The sequence below is a fragment of the Giraffa tippelskirchi genome, chromosome 13 (genome assembly GCF_054371585.1).
Source record: "Giraffa tippelskirchi isolate mGirTip1 chromosome 13, T2T-mGirTip1v1.2.pri, whole genome shotgun sequence".
NCBI classification, from domain to species: Eukaryota; Metazoa; Chordata; class Mammalia; order Artiodactyla; family Giraffidae; genus Giraffa; species Giraffa tippelskirchi.
Window position 1 is genome coordinate 38723650 of NC_137287.1, and position 18321 is coordinate 38741970.

The following is an 18321-nucleotide window of genomic DNA, read 5'->3' on the forward strand; positions in this document are numbered from 1 at the left end:
GCACACACAGCATATAAAGGGATTATTATTTCTTGAGCCCCACCCATGTGCCAGGGAACGTGGTGGGGCATTGAGGGGACCTGGCTTGAAATAGAGGGGCAGGGCTGCCCCGGAAGAAAAAGGAGGGCATCCCAGGCAAAAGGAGCAGCATGTGCAGAGACCCCAGGGGGAGAGGAGCTTGGCCAGCAGCCAAGGACTAGTGTGCATGTGAGGGGATGCAGAACAGCGTCCTGCTGATTCGACGGGGTCTGACAGGTCAGTGAGAGCATTGGGTACTCAGTTGTGTCCAACTCTCTGCCACCCCATGGACTGTAGCCTGCCAGGCTCCTTTTGCCTCGTGTTGAATTCTTTCTGAGCTGAGACATAAAGGACCAGAGTTCCTCAGATCCCATGAAATACCACCTAACAGTTTCAAATGGATATCCTATGCTAAATGGAGTACAAAACATCTTTACAGCAAATAATCCACTGAAAACTGCTGTCTATAATTTGCATGTGCTAGTTATAAGGTCAAACAAGTGAGATGACTGATATTTACATAAGTAATATTTCATTGTTTCAGAATTCTCCATAGGAAGAAAGAAACTTATACCCAGAATCCTAGGAAATTACAACGAGTCCATTAAAATCACTCCTTCCTGCACCATGGAGGACTCTTTCCTCCATATTTTTATTGGATTTTGTTGTTAGCTGCTGAGTTTATGTTGCACATGCACATATCAAATATCATTGGTCAAAACCAAAACATTTCTTTGGGAGGGACAATGTTTAGAAATGGTATTTCATGTGACTTACATTGAAATGGAGAAAAGATTTGATCTATAAACAACAACAACAAAAAACAAACTCATCTTGACGTTGAAACGGGGAAGAAATTTAATGTTAAACAAAAAAAACCTTACTACTTATATCAACTGAGTAACATCACCAACATGAGAAGTAGTATATCAGATGTAAGGTCATTACATAAAAAGAAAAAACGGAAATAGTCAAGTGGAGGTTTAGCACAGGGTCACCGGAGAACACAGGGGCAAGTCTGAGACTTGAATACTGATGGGGAGGTGAGGCAAGAACAGGGCCAGGAAGTCAAGGCTGCTCAGGGCCTGGCAGTGGGCGGCTCCTTGCAGCAGAGATCTCAGGCCAGAGGTAGGCCTTCCAGTGTCAGGCCTGTCAGAGGGACCCCCCTGGAAGTGAAGGGTGAAGGGTGTGGCTAGAATGGGGCTCTGCCACAAGGAACTCCCTGTCAGGTTGCTGTCCTCAGACAGGAAGGGGCAGGGCCAGGGCCAGGGAGAGCCTTCTTCCAGGTCTCCTGCCCTGCTGGGGCCTGAGCTGACAGCAAGCTGGGTCCCTTAGGATGATCAGGGCCCTAAGATACTAACGTCAGGGTCAGGGCCCACCACTGCCTCCTCCTGCTAGACCCGCAGCCAGCCCTCAGGGGTCCCCCTCACTGAGAATCAGAAGCTCACCGCCTCATCTGACAGGGTCTGGAGCGACAGGCAGAGACACTGAGGGATGCTGACCCACGGAAGGCACCTTGGTCCTTGGGGCCTCCTGGCTTCCCAGCCTCTCCCGCATCTCCGGGTCAGCAGAGCATCCCCCTCCCTGACAGACAGGTCAGACCTGGAGGAGGAAAACCTGGCCTGATGTTGTGGTGTTGACCCTGCAGGACAGGAGGTGAGGGCAGTTCAAGGATGGGTCAAGGGTGAGCACGAGGGTACAGGTCTCTTCAGAAGATGGTTTCCGGGAAGGGGAACGTGCAAGGACTTCTGGATGAGTGGGGCTCCTCCAGAACCACCTGGGGCTCCTAGACCTGGATGAGGCTTTTACAGAAGACCTGCCCCACAGAGGAGTAGATTTCTGTCAGCACTCCACAGATGGCCTTGACCGCACTGCAGAGGGCCTCTAAGCAGGCCGCTGCCTTCTCCAGCCAGGTGAGCGCATCCCAACACCGCTGCTGGAGACTCTGCAGAATGCCCAGGAACCCCTTCAGGGCTCTGACCCAGATGCTCTCTTCCGGATTCTGGACCTCAAGACAGGCGGAGACCAAGGGTCTCTGGATTCTGCGGCGTAGTCCTTGCCGCACTTCCTGAAGCAAGGGACCGGACTCCTGCAGGAATTCCTGCAGGGATGACGGGACTGTTGAGGGCGAGGCAGACCCTGGTCCTGACCTGACTGAGGCCTCTCAGCCCTTGGGAGATGCTGGGAATTAGAAGCTCATGACTGGAAACTGCCTGCCTTCCAGCCAACAGCTCCGGAGACACGAAGACACCTCCCAGAGACTGGACCTGGCCTTTCCATTCCCCTCGAAGAATGAACCCTGAGTCTTGGTTGTACCTGCCTGTAGGTGGTTGGTCTCTGAACCCAGCACCAGGCCCACGGGGCTCATAGGCAGGAAGCTGAGTCCAGGGCTCTGGCCACCGTGCGCCGAGTGGGGAGGCTGATGTCAGCAAGGCTGCACCGCCTGAGATTTCAGGGACCCCCTTCATCCCCCACTTCAGGGAGCTCTGTGCACACGTGGCAGCACCAAGGACAAGAGAGACCAACAGGGAGGGGAAGGAAGGCGCTGAGACAGTGGCTCCAACTCACTGGAAGGTTCTCTTGAATGTGATCTTCCATGACTTCAAGGATGTCCTTGCTGAGTTCCTCCTGGGGAGAGGAAGTGTGCAGTCTGCACTCCTGCCTTGCTGCTGAGGTCAGTGGTCCCCCCTGTGGCCTCCCGCGCATCCAGGTGAGTCTGAAGGGAGCCAGGGCCCCAGACCCCATAACCTGGCTGATCCAACTCTGAGGACTACCCTTAGCAAGGGGCAACATCCAAACTCACCTCCATCTCTGCTAGGCCTGCCTGCATCTGTTGGGAAAAAAACACTCGTTTAATATACTCCCACCCTCTCTCACTTTCACCCTGAACCCCAAGCCCCAGCTAGTTCTCATCTCTGCCAAGTCACCCCAATAACTAACCTTCAACCTGGGGACCATGCATCTGGCATCCCTACCCTGCCCTCCTTGGCCTGTGGTCTGGTCACCTCCCTCAGCATCCCTGGGCCTCCATATCCCCTCCCTGTGCACTCACCTGCCACACAGGTGTGCATTTGTCCAGTGTAAGAACTGGGCCCTGAGCTGTGACCCTCATCATCACCATGTCTGTGAACCCACCCCACCTCCCTCAAACTGGGGAGGGTTTGGGGGTGGGGCACACTGACCCACCTGTGCTTCTGATTGATTTTCCATCTTATCACAGAAAACATCCACATGGTTATGCTGTGAACAGAGATGGACTTGAGTAAAAGAAGCTTGGTTCTTCTCCCTGCTGGGTCCCAAGTGGGCCAGGACGTTCTCAGCTTCACCCAGCCAAACCCAGGCCTCCCGAGCCCCCAGCTATACGTGGGGATGAGCTTCTTACCATTGTGGCCCTGAGAGAAGCCAGGTTGCATGGGACTCCCTGTGGAGGTAACAGAGAAACTCAGGTTTCTGAACTTGTAACCACCCATACCCGTTTTACACACTCACACACATACCTCCCCGCCCCCCAAGGAGCACCCTTGCCCTGGAGTAGGCCCATCAACCTGGGTCCCAGATGCCTAGCCCTCCGTGGTCCCACTGAGAGCTGACCAGGGAGGAACTGGCGCTGTCCGCTCCTGTCTGAGGCGCTGGCAGTGACAGTGGCCAGTCTTTCCGACCTCAGACCCTGCAGACCCCCGGCCCCTAGCCCCTTCCCCTCCAGACACTTGACTCCATCATGGAGGTGGGAGGCGCCCCACAGACCCCTCGGGAGACTCCACGTAACGGCGGGAATGTGGCGCGTCCACGGTGCCCTCCGGGCCCTGGGTGGTCAGTGCGGCTCACAGCGCGTGCAGGGCTCCCGTTTGCACACCCTGTGTCCCGGGGGCCCATCCTGTGAGCCCAGCATCACACATGACCAGGCAAGGAAACAGCTCGCGGGTCCGTGGGAACACTCTGCTGCCCACATCATCCTCTCACTGGACCTGGCCGCTCAGCCTGGGTCACCCCGCGATGACCACTCCCAGACACCGGTGTGCCATGGCCCGGAGCCCCTGAGCGTCTGGCCACCCTCAGAACTGAGGTGGGGGAGTGGTACCGAGTGGGGAGGGCACCCCAAAGGGAAAGAATAGACTCTGAGCTCAGCGTGGCTTCAGCTGCTGATCCAGGCCCTGAGAGAAATGCTTTCAGTTTCCAGGAACACATGGTCTGCCAGCACCCCCCACCCTGGGGTTTCCAGGATGTAGATAGGATCTGGGTGGGGGTGGGGGACTTTCCTGGTGGTCCAGTGGCCAAGGCTCCCACCACTCAGTGTAGGGGCTTCGGTTCGACTCCTGGTCAGTGAACTAGACCCCTCATGCTGCAACTAAGATCCTTCACAGACAAAAGGAGTTCAATAAATAGGAGTAAGTATTAGAAGGAGCCCGAGGATGGCTGATTCCTCTGACACTGCAGACGCTCCATGTCCGACTCCCCCACGAGCATGAGGACTCTAATTCCTACATTCCCTGGTCCATCTCTCCTTCCTTGGTCCTGACAGAGGCCTCCACAATGAGCTGCCCCCCAAACCGACCTCCCAGCCAGAGCCCCAGCCCCACAGCCAGGACCTGCTTCATAAGGAAAGGGCTCAGAGCAACAGGAAACCGTAGCGTGTTTGTTAGCAATTGTCCAGAATTTCAGGATGGTGACAGCAGAGTGTTCGACCAGGGTCATTGTGAGACTGGGCACTTTGATGGCACGGGTCCCATGTTTTGACCCTCTGCTTCCCCAGGGGGAAGCAAATGGCAACCCGCTCCAGTATCTCTGCCTGGAGAATCCCATGGACAGGGGAGCCTGGTAGGCTACAGTCCCTGGGTCCGCAAAGAGTCAGAGTCCACTGAGTGACTCACACTTTCACATTCCCCAGCAGCCACCCCAGGGCCCACGGAGGGTGGGACAGAGGCCGCTGTGTGCAGAGCAGTCAGCAGGGCTGGGGCTGAGCTGGTGGGAGCAGGGACAGACAGCAAATGAGACTCCAGGCCCACTCTCCCCTCATCTCTCGTCTCTCACTCACTTTAGAGAAGCACATGGTGGCTTAGGGTCCTCCCGCTGGAACCTGGCGGGAGGAAGCGTGGGAGGAAAAGTGTTTCAGAGAAGTGGGATGCCCACCATCCTAGGCTCCTCCACCTGCAGGTCTCCCCCTCCCACCACGCCGGGCTCCGTAGAGCCCCTCACCTGAGATCCTGCAGCCAGAACTCCAGCTGAGCCCTGCCTTGCTGCCCACTGAGAGCCAGTGACTTAAGAGCCTGCCAGGGAGGGGCGGAGAGGGTGGAGCCATGCTGGGGGAGGAGATAGGATCAGCTATGTGTGTTTGAGACAGAAACTGAGAAATACAAGCAGAAACAGAGTGGGGGAAGAGAAGGAGGGGAAGGCATGGAGACAGAGGTCTGAGGGGCAGGGGTGGGGAGGGCGTGTCCCTTACACTTAGGGTCCCAGGTCAGGGCCCCTCCTCCTTGAGCTGGGTCGGGACCTCTGAGCCCAGCTAGGGCCTCGTCCCCCCACCATCAGCTCGAGCGCAGGGAGGGATGTCAGAAAGTTCAGACTTGGAATGATAGTTTGAGGAAACTTCAGAGGAAGCCAATCAGGGCCCTCGAACAGACTGCACCCCACTCCACATCCAGAGAAGCTTCTGTGGCCGCCCTGCCCTCAGAAAGTCACAGGACCTACAAAGGCCCTGAGGTGGAGACTCTCTCATGGGCCCCGGGCATCCAGGGCAGGGGGCCGGGCCTGTGTGCCTGACACAGGATGTGTCCCTCAGAAGGGGCTGAAGGGAGCCTTGCTGACCATCTGGGCCCCCTGACCAGGGTCTCCTGAGCCCTGCTGGGGTCCCCAATCCTCAGTCCCCTTGGCAGGGGTCTCCTGGGCCCTGGCCAGCCCCATAGGGCTTGACTCTCACAGCCTGGCCCACCTCCCCCTGAGAGCACAGCCCCTCACAGCCCAACACAGCCACGGCCTTGCATCTGTTGAAGGAGGAAACAGACAGAGCTGGACTCCATCTTAGGCCAGGCTGCAAACATTAGGCTACACGCATGGTCACCCTCCCAATGGACTCTAAACTTTGTGCCTGGTGTCTATAGAAACGACATTCCACTGGAAAACCAGACACCGCCCCTCCATAAAAGATCCTCAGGACTTGGACTCTCCATCGCCTAAAATAATATGCTAATTATCTCTGTTACAGAACAAAGTCGTAGATTCCATTATGTTTTTCAGGATATTACCACAGGCCTATTGATAAATGTCCACTGTTTAACTATCTAGACTTATGACACATGAATCATGGGTTAACTTTGATTGTGTCTCTCTTTACCTTGTCCAGACTAGTTTCAAGGAATTTGAGAATGTGGGTTTGAGCACGTACATTTAGGGTATATAAGGTTTTCACAAAAACCTATCAGGGTCCTTGGCTAAGAGGAGACTCTGCCTTGGGCCCGTCCGTGTAATAAACTGCACTCCGCTATCTGCATTGTCCTTCTGAGTGAGTTTGTTTCCCGGAACGTGTGGCTACAACATTTGATGCATTGGCCGGGAAACTCCTCCCTTTGAGGAGACAAGTCCCATTTGGGACTACTCTGAGGCCTTGCGGCTTGAATCTTCTAGAGTGGGGAAGGTGCCTCGCCCTTCTGGAGGGAGTCTGCTTCTCAACACCCAGACCTTTCACGCTAGCAAGTAGTGGACGGCAGCAGGGAAACTGAGCGCTCAAGTGAGGAGGAGCCCACTGGGCAGGGTGGAAGAGGGGGGCTGATCATCCCCATGGGAGGGACTGGAAGGGGCACCGACCCACAGGAGCCTGGAATAGGCAGGTGGCAGAGATTGCTTGGTACACAGGTCGAAGAGCTTGTTAGGGCTTAGAAAGGAAATTTGTGAAGGTCATTTAGGAGGTGTGTCCATGCCGTCTCTGGGAAAATTATTACCAAGCAATCGCCAGGGGATTTTTAGGAGAAGAAAGCTGATCCTTGTGTGTTCATATTCTACCCTCCCCCAGGAGGTGCCCTATCTGCTGCGAAACCCCCAATCCCACAAACTAGTTAGGGTAGAAAGAAAAAATATATCAGTGAGTACGAACTGGCCTTTCTAGGAGAAGCCTGGGACGTGGGGTATCTAATCCATCTGTGTTTTTATCCTCATTCAATTAAGCCCGCTGGGACAAGAAAGACATCTAAACCATCAATGAAAAGTTTAGAAAAATGGAGGGAAGCGGATCTAAGGCAACTGTACTAGAAAATATGATCAAAAACTTCAAAAAGGGATTGACAGAGACTACGGGACAAAGATGAGGCCCAACTGCCTCTGCACTCTCTGCGAGGTCAAATGGCCCACTATGGGAGTCGGTTGGCCACCAGAGGGTACCATGGACTTAAATTTAATAAAGACAGTCTATGCCATAGTTACGAGAAAACCTGGGCACCCCAATCAGTTCCCATACATAGACTCTTGGCTAGCGATAGCCCAGGACTCCCCGAAATGGGCCCGACTTTTACATCCATAATGGGGAAGGAAAGATATTAATGGCTCAAAAAGTAACCAAAGATGAAAAGGAAATCTTGCAGGATCCAGAGGGGGAAGAACTTCCCCCACCACCATACTGCATGATGATCCCACCAACCAACGCTGTTGCAGTGTGGAGAGCCTCCCCACAGGGAATTGACCAGAGGCCAGTAAGCCTTCCAGAGCCTCCACTTTCACCAGGCCTCCTGACAGCCCCACAGGTTGTAGAGCCGCCATTCCGCCAAGCTCTGACATTAGTTCAAGGGGCAACAGGCTACAACCCACTGGATTCAACCACTGCTGACGTCATAACGCCCCAAGCTCTATCCTCCACTCCCAGTTAGTACCACCGTAGGAAGGGAGGGAGACATTGGAATTAAGCAGAGACTGCGCTCTGCCAGAGAGCCGAAGGGAAGGGCACCACTACATTGCCTCTTAGAGAAGTCCAGCAACCTCTGGTGCAAGGGGAGGAGGGTAACTACCATCAAGTTCCTGTAGCTTATTACTACCAGCCCTTCTCATCAACCGATATACTGAATCGGCAAAAGCATATCCCCCCTTACTCAGAAGAGCCACAAGGTGTGACTAGATTGATGGAAACCATTTTTCACACCCATCGACCAGCATGGGATGATATGCAACTATTGACATCTCTTTTCAGTGCTGAGGAGAGGTACAGGATTAATATGGAAGCAAAAAAATGGTTACGAGAGATGGTTCCAGAAGGTGTTGCAAACCCAGAAAGGTGGATAGAGCAGGCCTTCCCCGCTGATAAACCTAACTGGGACTATAACACAGAAGAAAGGAGGACTCAACTAGACAGATATTGGACAGCCATTATACAAGGGCTGAGGAGAGGAGCCCGTAAGCCAATGGACATGTCAAAACCTGCTGAGATAATTCAGAAGGGGAATGAATCACCTTCTGAATTTTATGAGGGGCTCTGCAAAGCCTATAGACTTTATATGCCTATAGACCTGGAAGCTACGGGCTCTCAGATTGTTGTAAACTCAGCATTCATCTCACAGGCATGCCCCGATATTAAATTAAACCTTCAAAAGACAGAAGGGGTGCTATCCATGTCCAGCTCCAATTTAATTGAAATAGCAGACAAAAGTGTTCCAGAACAGGGACACAGAAATAGAAAAGAAATATGAAAAGAGATATAAAGAGGAACAAAAGAAAACAGACCAGAGATTTGCAATGCCAGCTGCTGCACTAGGAAAGTCTATCTCGGGCACTCCAGGAAAACCTCCTCCTGCCCCAGGGACAGGACAGCCCTTCAACTTGTCCCAACGGAGGCCCGGGGACCCATTACAGCTAAACCAGTGTGCCCAATGTCGAGGGTTTGGCCATTGGAAGAATGAATGCCCTAAGGCAAGGAGGGAAGAAAAAGCTCCCGCGGTTGTGCGACTTGCTGACTTAGAAACTAAATAGGGCTGCTGGGGCTCAGAGATATCAGATCCCCGAGAGCCCATGATAACCTTAAAATTGGGGGGCAAAACATTCGCTTTATGGTGGATACAGGAGCACAACTGTCAGTGGTAACAAAACCTGTGGCACCATTATCCAAAAAGACTACCGCTGTAACTGGGGTATCAGGAGAAGAGATGAATAAATCGTTTTGCCAGAAAATGCCAGATGAGGGGACACCAAGTGATTCATTAATTCCTCTACATTCCCGAGTTCCCAGTACCCCTGTTGGGAAGAGACTTGCTCTCCAACTAGGAGCACAAATGACTTTCTCCCCTGAGGAGACGCCCACCTTCTGGGTGGGCACTACGAATTATTTGCTCTTTCTCTCAATACCCCACCGGGCTGGCTAAACATCAAGCCCCAGTGATAACAGAACTCAAGCCAGGCGCCATTCTGGTAAGAATACGCCAATACCCACTACCGATAGAGGCCCGGGTTGGCATACTACCCCACATTAATAGATTGAAACAAGCGGGCATTCGGGTAGAGTGCCAGTCAGCTTGGAATATGCTGATCCTGCCAGTCAAAAAGGAAGGAGGACAGGACTATAGGCCTGTGCAAGATCTCAGGCTAGTCAACCAGGCTACTGTGACTTTACACCCTACTGTTCCAAACCCCTACACTTTACTTAGTCTCCTCCCACCTAGGACTAAAGTTTATACTTGCCTAGATCTCAAGGATGCCTTCTTCTGCATACGCCTCGCCCCAGCATCACAACCCATCTTTTCCTTTGAATGGGAAGATCCAGTCGGGGGCACCAAACAACAGCTCACCTGGACTGGTCTCCCACAAGGATTTAAGAATTCCCCAACCATTTTTGGGGAAGCCTTGGCTTCTGACCTGGACTCATTCCAGCCGGAAGAGCATGGATGTTGGCCCCTACAATACGTGGATATCCTGCTACTGGCTGCCGAGACTGAGGAAAAATTCTGGGAAGGGACGAAAGCACTGCTCCAGCTGCTGATGGAAGCAGGTTCCCGGGTGTTGAAGAAGAAGGCACAGCTCTGCAAGGAGGAGGTGAGGTATCTGGGGTTTGTTTTAAAGAAGGGCACAAGGTTATTAGACCAGTCCAGAAAAGAGGTGATCCTGAGAATCCCAACACCTAAGACTTCTCTGCAGGTCTGGGGTTTTTGGGAGCTACTGGGTTTTGCAGAATTTGGAATCCAGGATATTCCCAAATGGCCTAGGCTTTATATGAACTCCTGACAGGGCCTGAGGAAAATCCACTAAATTGGACTGAAAAACAACAAAAAGTCTTTGATGAACTAAGGTTGGCAATTATATCAGCCCCCGCTTTAGGGCTGCCAGGACTTGCCAAGCCATTTACTCTATATATAACTGAACAGGACAAAACAGCAGTGGGAGTGTTAACTCAGACGGTGGGAACGTGGGACAGACTTGTAGCCTATCTCTCAAGGTGGCTTGACAGTGTCGCCTCTGGGTCATCCGGATGCCTGTGAGCAGTTGCCGCAGTTGTCCTGCTAGTATGAAAGTGAAGTGAAAGTGAAAGTATGAGAAGCTACTAAATTGACTTTAGGCCAAGATCTGGTTGTAAGAGTCCCACGTGAGGTCAACACACTCTTATGAGGAGATCCCCACAAATGACTATCAAACTCCCAGATTATTCAATATCAAGGGCTAATACGTGAAAACCCTAACCTCCGTATTGAGCCTTGCCAGATTTTAAACCCTGGAGAAGGCAATGGCAACCCACTCCAGTACTTTTGCCTGAAGAATCCCATGGACGGAGGAGCCTGGTAGCCTGCAGTCCATGGGGTCGCGAAGAGTCAGACCCGACTGAGCAGCTTCACTCTCACTTTTCACTTTCATGCATTGGAGAAGGAAATGGCAACCCACTCCAGTACTCTTGCCTGGAGAATCCCAGGGATGGTGGGGCCTGGTGGGCTGCCATCTATGGGGTCGCACAGAGTCGGACACGACTGAAGCGACTTAGCAGCAGCAGCAGCAGATTTTAAACCCAGCCACACTCCTTCCAGTGGCAAAGGGTGGACCTTCTCATGACTGTGGGGAAGTCTTGGAAGAAGTCTATGCTAACAGACCTGACCTCTGAGACCAACAGATTCAGGACCCTGATTGGGTCCTATATACTGATGGCGCTCAGTTCAGTTCAGTTCAGTTCAGTCGCTCAGTTGTGTCCTACTCTTTGTGACCCCATGAATTGCAGCACACCAGGCCTCCCTGTCCATCATCAACTCCCAGAGTATACCCAAAGCCATGTCCATCAAGTCGGTGATGCCATCCAACCATCTCATCCTCTGTCATCCCCTTCTCCTCCGACCCCCAATCCTTCCCACTATCAGGGTCTTGTGGCCAAAGTATTGGAGTTTCAGCTTCAATATCAGTCCTTCCAATGAACACCCAGGACTGATCTCCTTTAGGATGGACTGGTTGGATCTTCTTGCAGTCCAAGAGACTCTCGAGAGTCTTCTTCAACACCACAGTTCAAAAGCATCAATTCTTCGGTGCTCAGGTTGCTTCACAGTCCAACTCTCACATCCATACATCACCACTGCAAAAACCATAGCCTTGACTAGACGGACCTTTGTTGGCAAAGTAATGTTTCTGCTTTTTAATATGCTATCTAGGTTGGTCATAACTTTCCTTCCAAAGAGTAAGCATCTTTTAATTTCATGGCTGTAGTCACAATCTGCAGTGATTTTGGAGCCTCCAAAAGTAAAGTCTGACACTGTTTCCACTCTTTCTCCATCTATTTTTCATGAAGTGATGGGACCAGATGCCATGATCTTAGTTTTCTGAATGTTGAGCTTTAAGCCAACTTTTTCACTCTCCTCTCTCACTTTCATCAAGAGGCTTTTTAGTTCTTCTTCACTTTGTGCCATAAGGGTGGTGTCATCTGCATGTCTGAGGTTATTGATATTTCTCCCGGCAATCTTGATTCCAGCTTGTGCTTCTTCCAGCCCAGCGTTTCTCATGATGTACTCTGCATATAAGTGAAATAAGCAGGGTGACAATATACAGCCTTGACATACTCTTTTCCTATTTGGAACCAGTCTGTTGTTCCATGTTCAGTTCTAACTGTTGCTTCCTGACCTGCATACAGGTTTCTCAAGAGACAGGTCAGATGGTCTGGTATTCCCGTCTCTTTCAGAATTTTCCACAGTTTAGTGTGGTCAAAGGCTGTGGCATAGTCAATAAAGCAGAAATAGATGTTTTTCTGGAACTCTCTTGCTTTTTCGATGATCCAGCGGACACTGGCAATTTGATCTCTGGTTCCTCTGCCTCTTCTAAAACCAGCTTGAACATCTGGAAGTTCACGGTTCACGTATTGCTGAAGCCTGGCTTGTAGAATTGTGAGCATTACTTTACTAGCGTGTGAGATGAGTGCAATTGTATCGTAGTTTGAGCATTCTCTGGCATTGTCTTTCTTTGGGATTGGAATGAAAACTGACCTTTTCCAGTCCTGTGGCCACTGCTGAGTCTTCCAAATTTGCTGGCATATTGAGTGGAGCACTTTCACAGCATCATCATCTTTCTTTATTAGGCTGATGGCACTAGCCTGATAAAACAAGCACAGCGGCTGTCAGGTTACTCTATAGTCACAGAAAAGACTATCATTGAGGCTGGCTCCTTGCCACAACACTGGTCTGCTCAACGAGCTGAGTTATGGGCCTTGATTCAAGCTCTCCAGCTGTCAAAAGGCAAGAGAGTAAACATCTTCACCGACTCCAGACATGCTTTTGCCACACTACATGTACACAGGGCTCTATATGAGGAGAGAGGCCTCTTGACAGCTAGTGGAAAAGATATCAAAAATAAGGAAGAAATTCTGACCCTATTAGATGCTGTCTGGGAACCAGAAAGGGTTGCAGTCATACACTGCCGAGGACAGCAAAAAGAGGATACCCCCTGGGCTCAGGGAAACAGACTGGCAGATAAGACCACTAAACAAGCAGCCAAGGGCATGGGGGTGACAAGTGAAGCCCCTATTAAAGTGCTCATATTGGTGGAACTGCCTGAGCTAGCACTGGACTCTCCAAAATACACTGAAGCCCAAACCAATTAGCCAAAGCAGAAGGAGTTATTAAGACTGAAAAGGGATGGTGGGAATTGCCAAGTGGCAAATTATTGGTACCGGAGGAGCTGGCACCCACTCTGGTAAGCCAAACACACCAAGCGACCCACCTAAGCCATGATAAACTGGAAGAGCTAATTTGAAAATATTTCTTGGTTCCCCGCCTCTCTTCCCTCTGCAGGACACAATCTCAGAACTGCACTGCCTGCTCACAGGTTGCTGAAAGGCACACTGCTCTTTGACCACCTGGAAGTGGACTTCACTGAAATGAAACCTCACCGACACTACCATTACCTGCTGGCCTTGGTATGTACGCTCTCGGGATAGGTAGAAGCTTTTCCTACCTGGACTGAAAGAGCATCAGAAGTAGCCCAGTGCTTGCTTAGGGAGATAGTCCCCAGATTTGGAATTCCTACCAGCATCGGATCGGACAATGGCCCGGCTTTCGTAGCTGATTTAGTACAAAGTAAATAAAACTTTAAACATCAAATGGAAACTACACACTGCATATAGACCCCAGAGTTCTGGGATGGTGGAACAGACCAACCGGACACTTAAAGAGACACTCTCCAAATGGATCATAGAGACTGACTGTTCCTGGGTGGACTTGGTTCTGACGGCTCTGCTCAGACTCAGGATGACCCCACGGTCCCATGGCTACTCTCCATACGAAATTGTATATGGGAGACCCCCTCCCATAATAGAACAGGTGTCAACCAATTTGCCTCAGGTAAGGGGGGATGGGATTTCATGGCAGATGGAGCAGTTAGGTAAGGTAACTAAGTTTGTACAAGAAGGAGTGCCATTCCCCTTGGGGGAACAGATTCATGAGTTTATGCCTGGTGACCAAGTATGGGTCAAAGATTGGAAACATGATTCACTAGCCCCTCGGTGGCAGGGCCCTTATACTTTTATTCTAACTACCGCTACTGCAGTTCAAGTTGCAGGTATTGGCCCTTGGATCCATCATACGAGGGTGAAGAGAGCATACCAAGCAGACCCAGAAAACGCTGAGTGGACTGCGCAGAGGGACCCCACTGATCCTCGAGAGACTATGATCATCCTTAAGAAGAAGAAAGAAAAGAAGACCCTGGACGGGCCTCTTCAGGATGAAGCCGCATAATCAACTCCTGCTGCTTGGCCTCATCAACGTGATTTTGAATTTAACTTCCGTTTCAGCTCAGGACAATGTTTTCATCTCATGGGCACCTTCCTACGTGGACTGCCACAACACCTCCAACTGCTGGGTATGTGGGGCTATGCCTCTGTTTGTGATGGATGGACTTCCTTGGTGGGTGTCACTGCTCCACCAAGGAGATTTTAAACCACTCTGCTCTTTCTGGGACGACAAAAAGAGACTTTCCTTTCTCTTGTCAATCATAACCTCTCCCTACTCTCTTGGTGTAAGCTAGACCTACAGTCAATAGACTCAGGTCATGGGGTTACATTTGATATAAATCCCAGTTTCATAGAAGTACCAAAAGCCTTTACCTCATATTTAAAGAGCAAAAAGGAAAAAGGTTCCTTGTGGACATGGAACAACAGACTGGTTCCAAATAGGAAAAGGAGTACGTCAAGGCTGTAATTGTCACCCTGCTTATTGAATCTATATGCAGAGTACATCATGAGAAACGCTGGGCTGGAAGAAGCACAAGCTGGTATCAAGATTGCTGGGAGAAATATCAATAACCTCAGATATGCAGATGACACCACCCTTATGGCAGAAAGTGAAGAAGAACTAAAAAGCCTCTTGATGAAAGTGAAGAGGAGAGTAAAAAAGTTGGCTTAAAGCTTAACATTCAGAAAACTAAGATCATGACATCCAGTTCCATCACTTCATGGCAGATAGATGGGCAAACAGTGGAAACAGTGGCTGACTTTATTTTTCTGGGCTCCAAAATCACTGCAGATGGTGACTGCAGCAATGAAATTAAAAGACGCTTACTCCTTGGAAGGAAAGTTATGACAAACCTAGACAGCATATTAAAAAGCAGAAACATTACTTTGCCAACAAAGGTCCGTCTAGTCAAGGCTTTCGTTTTTCCAGTGGTCATGTATGGATGTGAGAGTTGGACTATAAAGAAAGCTGAGCACCGAAGAATTGATGCTTTTGAACTGTGGTGTTGGAGAAGGCTCTTTTGAGAGTCCCTTGGACTGCAAGGAGATCCAACCAGTCCATCCTAAAGGAGATCAGTCCTGGGTGTTCATTGGAAGGACTGATGTTGAAGCTGAAACTGCAATACTGTGGCCACCTGATGCAAAGAACTGACTCTTTTGAAAAGACCCTGATGCTGGGAAGGATTGGGGGCAGGAGGAGAAGGGGACAACAGAGGATGAGATGGTTGGATGGCATCATTGACTCGATGGACATGGGTGTGGGTGGACTCTGGGAGTTGGTGATGGACAGGGAGGCCTGGCGTGCTGTAGTTCATGGGGTCGAAAAGAGTCAGACACACCTGAGCGACTGAACTGAACTGAACTGACCAGAAAGGGAGGACAAGCCTCTAGGTATGTTGAACAATTTAACTAAGTCTGGGATGAATATTTTTGGATGACCCCAGAAAAGGGCCAATTAATTGCTCCAACCGCTATATGCTGGAAACAAAAAGAACATAGGGTAAAGTTTGGTGACTGTCCCTTAGACCCGAAAGAACTAAGTATATGGGATACCTATCCCCCGAACAATGTAAACGAATATTTGAGGTCACATACCACCCCAACCAGTCCATCCACTGGCCAGGCTCTGATTGGAAATATAACCCTGGAATCCGCTGGGTGGCACCCAACGGAACCCAGTGGCTTTGTGGGCCTAACCTTTGGCCTTGGCTACCAATCAGCTGGGTAGGCCGCTGCACACTGGGATTCGCTTTTACCCACAGCAACCTAAAGCCCTCTGTGTTTCAATGGTATGAGTATATTGCTGCTTTGAGTATATTCGTACCCTCTATAGGGACAACAGATATTAAGATTAAAGTAGAGGCCTTGACTAATTTCACAAAACAGGCCCTCCTAGATAGTATAAAAGCCATCCAAGCCTTAAATGAAGAGCAAATCCAAATGAGAAAAGTGGCAATTCAAAATAGAATGGCTTTGGACATACTCACAGCTGCTCAAGGAGGGACTTGTGCTATAATTAAGGTTGAAAGTTGTGTATACATTCCTGACTTATCTGGCAATGTATCAACTGCTTTAGATGACATGAAAAACCAGGTAAAAGCAATGCGAGATGAAAACATTCCTTTCTGGACTTCAGTCCTATCTTGGGTGAAGGGTGATTGGTGGAACACTATATTTACAATTGTTTTAGTTGCCTTGATAGTTCTGCTTTGTGGACCTTGCATTTTACAATGTATTATGAACTTTGTAACCCAAAGGTTGATATTCTCCCAAACTGGCGGTCAGAGAGCCAGGGTGCAATATATCCCTATGAATGATGCTCATAATGAGTTAAGAGCATCACGAGGGGAAAAAAACAGGAAACAGACAGAGCTGGACACCATCTTAGGTCAGGCTGCAAACATTAGGCTACAGGCATGGACCTTCTCCCAATGGATTCTGAACTTTGTGCCCAGTGTCTATAGAAACAGCGTACCAATGGAAAACCAGACACCCCTCCCCCATAAGAGTCTCAGGACTTGTACTTGGACTCTCCGTTGCCTAAAAGAATATGCTAAGTATCTCTGTAACAGAACAAAGTCATAAATTCCATTATGTTTATTGGGATATGACCACACGCCTATTGATAAATGTCCACTGTTTAACTATCTAGGCTTATGACACATGAATCATGGGTTACCTTTGATCGTATCTCTCTTTTCCCTTGTCCAGACTAGTTTCAAGGAATTTGGGGAGGTGGGTTTGAGCATGTACACTTAGGGTATATAAGGTTTTCAGAAAAACTGGTTGGGGTCCTTGGTTAAGAGGAGACTCTGCCATGGGCCTGCCGGCGTAATAAACTGCACTCCACTATCTGCATTGTCCTCACTCAATGAGTTTGTTTCCTGGAACGCATGGCTAGAACAGTAATGGATTAGGGCCCACCCTAAGGACCTCATGCTAACTTGATTTCCTGTAAAGACTCACCTCCAGGTGCTGGTGGTTCAGACCTCACTGTGCGAATTTAGGGGAACACGATTCAGTGTCTAATATCCTTGAAGAGGAACCGGCTTCCTGATGGGCCACCCGTGTGCACCCCATGGGGACAAACCTACGAATCCCGCTCCTCAGGGAAAGTCTCTCTTGGGTCCACCAGACGCCAGCTGGCATCCCCTGCCCCTTAGGCGTCCGTTCAGTTGTCTGAAACTCCCTTCCCACACCCAGGAGGTCCAGATCCTTCCCTGAGCCAGCTCAGAACTCCAGGGCAGGAGGGAGACAATGGAGCCTCTCTTGCTTCAGCTGCGGGCTTCCCTGGTGGTTCAGAGGGTAAAGAATCTGCCCGCAATGCGGAAGAACTGGGTTCGATCTCTGGGTTGGTAAGATCCCCCTGGAGAAAGGAACCCACTCCAGTATCATGGCCCGGAGAATTCCTTGGACCGCATAGGCTGTGGGGTCTCAGAGTGAGACACCGCTGAGCGGCTTTCACTTGCTTCAGCTGCACGCCCCATTTCCAGGTCTTATTGCTGGTGATCTGGCTCCCTGAGATGCGACACTGGGCACCTCCACATCTGTCTCATGAAGGCCACTTCCTGAAAGGCATTTCGTGTGTTACTGTGGGCTGAACCATTGTTAGTTTTAGTGAGATGTAATTCACGTATCATACAATTCACCTAGGAAAGTGCCTAGTTTAATGCACAGTACTACTCAACAATCACCACCATCAATTTCAGAACACTTTTATCATCTCAAGAAACCATCCTGCACCCCTAAGCCATCACCCCCCAGGGCCCACTACCAGGCAACCCCTAAGTCTGTTTTTCACTTTTTGAGGTACCACTACGCTATTTCCCGAGGCTTCCCCGGTAGCTCAGCGGTAAAGAATCTGCCTGTAATGTGAGAGATCCAGGTTCAATCCGTGGGTCAGGGAAGATCCCCGGGAGGAGGACATGGCAACCCACTCCAACATTCTTGCCTGGGAAACCCCATGGACAGAGGAGCCTGGAGGGCTACAGTCTGTGGGGCTGCGGAGACAGCATTGAGCGTGCACGCACACACACAAGGGTGGTATATGTTTTCTGGTTCCATGCCCTTACCAGGTGTATCATTTGCAATTTTTTGTCCCCATTCTGTGGGTTGTCTTTTTACTTTTCCAGTGTTGCCCTTTGAAATAC

General features: G+C 50.3%; 1 protein-coding gene and 1 long non-coding RNA gene across 2 annotated transcripts; one reads left to right on the forward strand and one right to left on the reverse strand.

Moving 5' to 3' along the window:
• Positions 1-852: 852 nt before the first annotated feature.
• Positions 853-5268, reverse strand: LOC145531770 (uncharacterized). The gene is made up of 7 exons (XM_081555165.1): positions 5212-5268; positions 5051-5092; positions 3401-3439; positions 3205-3258; positions 2822-2848; positions 2587-2646; positions 853-2119 (listed from the first exon to the last, which is right to left on the reverse strand). Exons 2-7 carry the CDS (start codon positions 5063-5065, stop codon positions 1805-1807), a joined length of 510 nt encoding a protein of 169 aa, XP_081411291.1. The 5' UTR covers positions 5066-5092; positions 5212-5268; the 3' UTR covers positions 853-1804.
• A 4668-nt stretch (positions 5269-9936) lies between these two features.
• On the forward strand, positions 9937-17023 carry LOC145531780 (uncharacterized). Its single transcript, XR_014072740.1, has 3 exons — positions 9937-10017; positions 13236-13360; positions 13990-17023. It is a non-coding gene; the product is annotated as an uncharacterized LOC145531780 (long non-coding RNA).
• The last annotated feature ends 1298 nt before the right edge of the window (positions 17024-18321 follow it).

Bases quoted from the DNA above. Each gene is read 5' to 3' on its own strand.
- LOC145531770 (XM_081555165.1), bottom strand. The intron at 2,849-3,204 runs GTGGGTCAGTGT...TTTTCCCAACAG, and splicing joins AAAATCAATCAGAAGCACAG to ATGCAGGCAGGCCTAGCAGA. The intron at 2,120-2,586 runs GTGAGTTGGAGC...TCATCCCTGCAG, and splicing joins ACATTCAAGAGAACCTTCCA to GAATTCCTGCAGGAGTCCGG.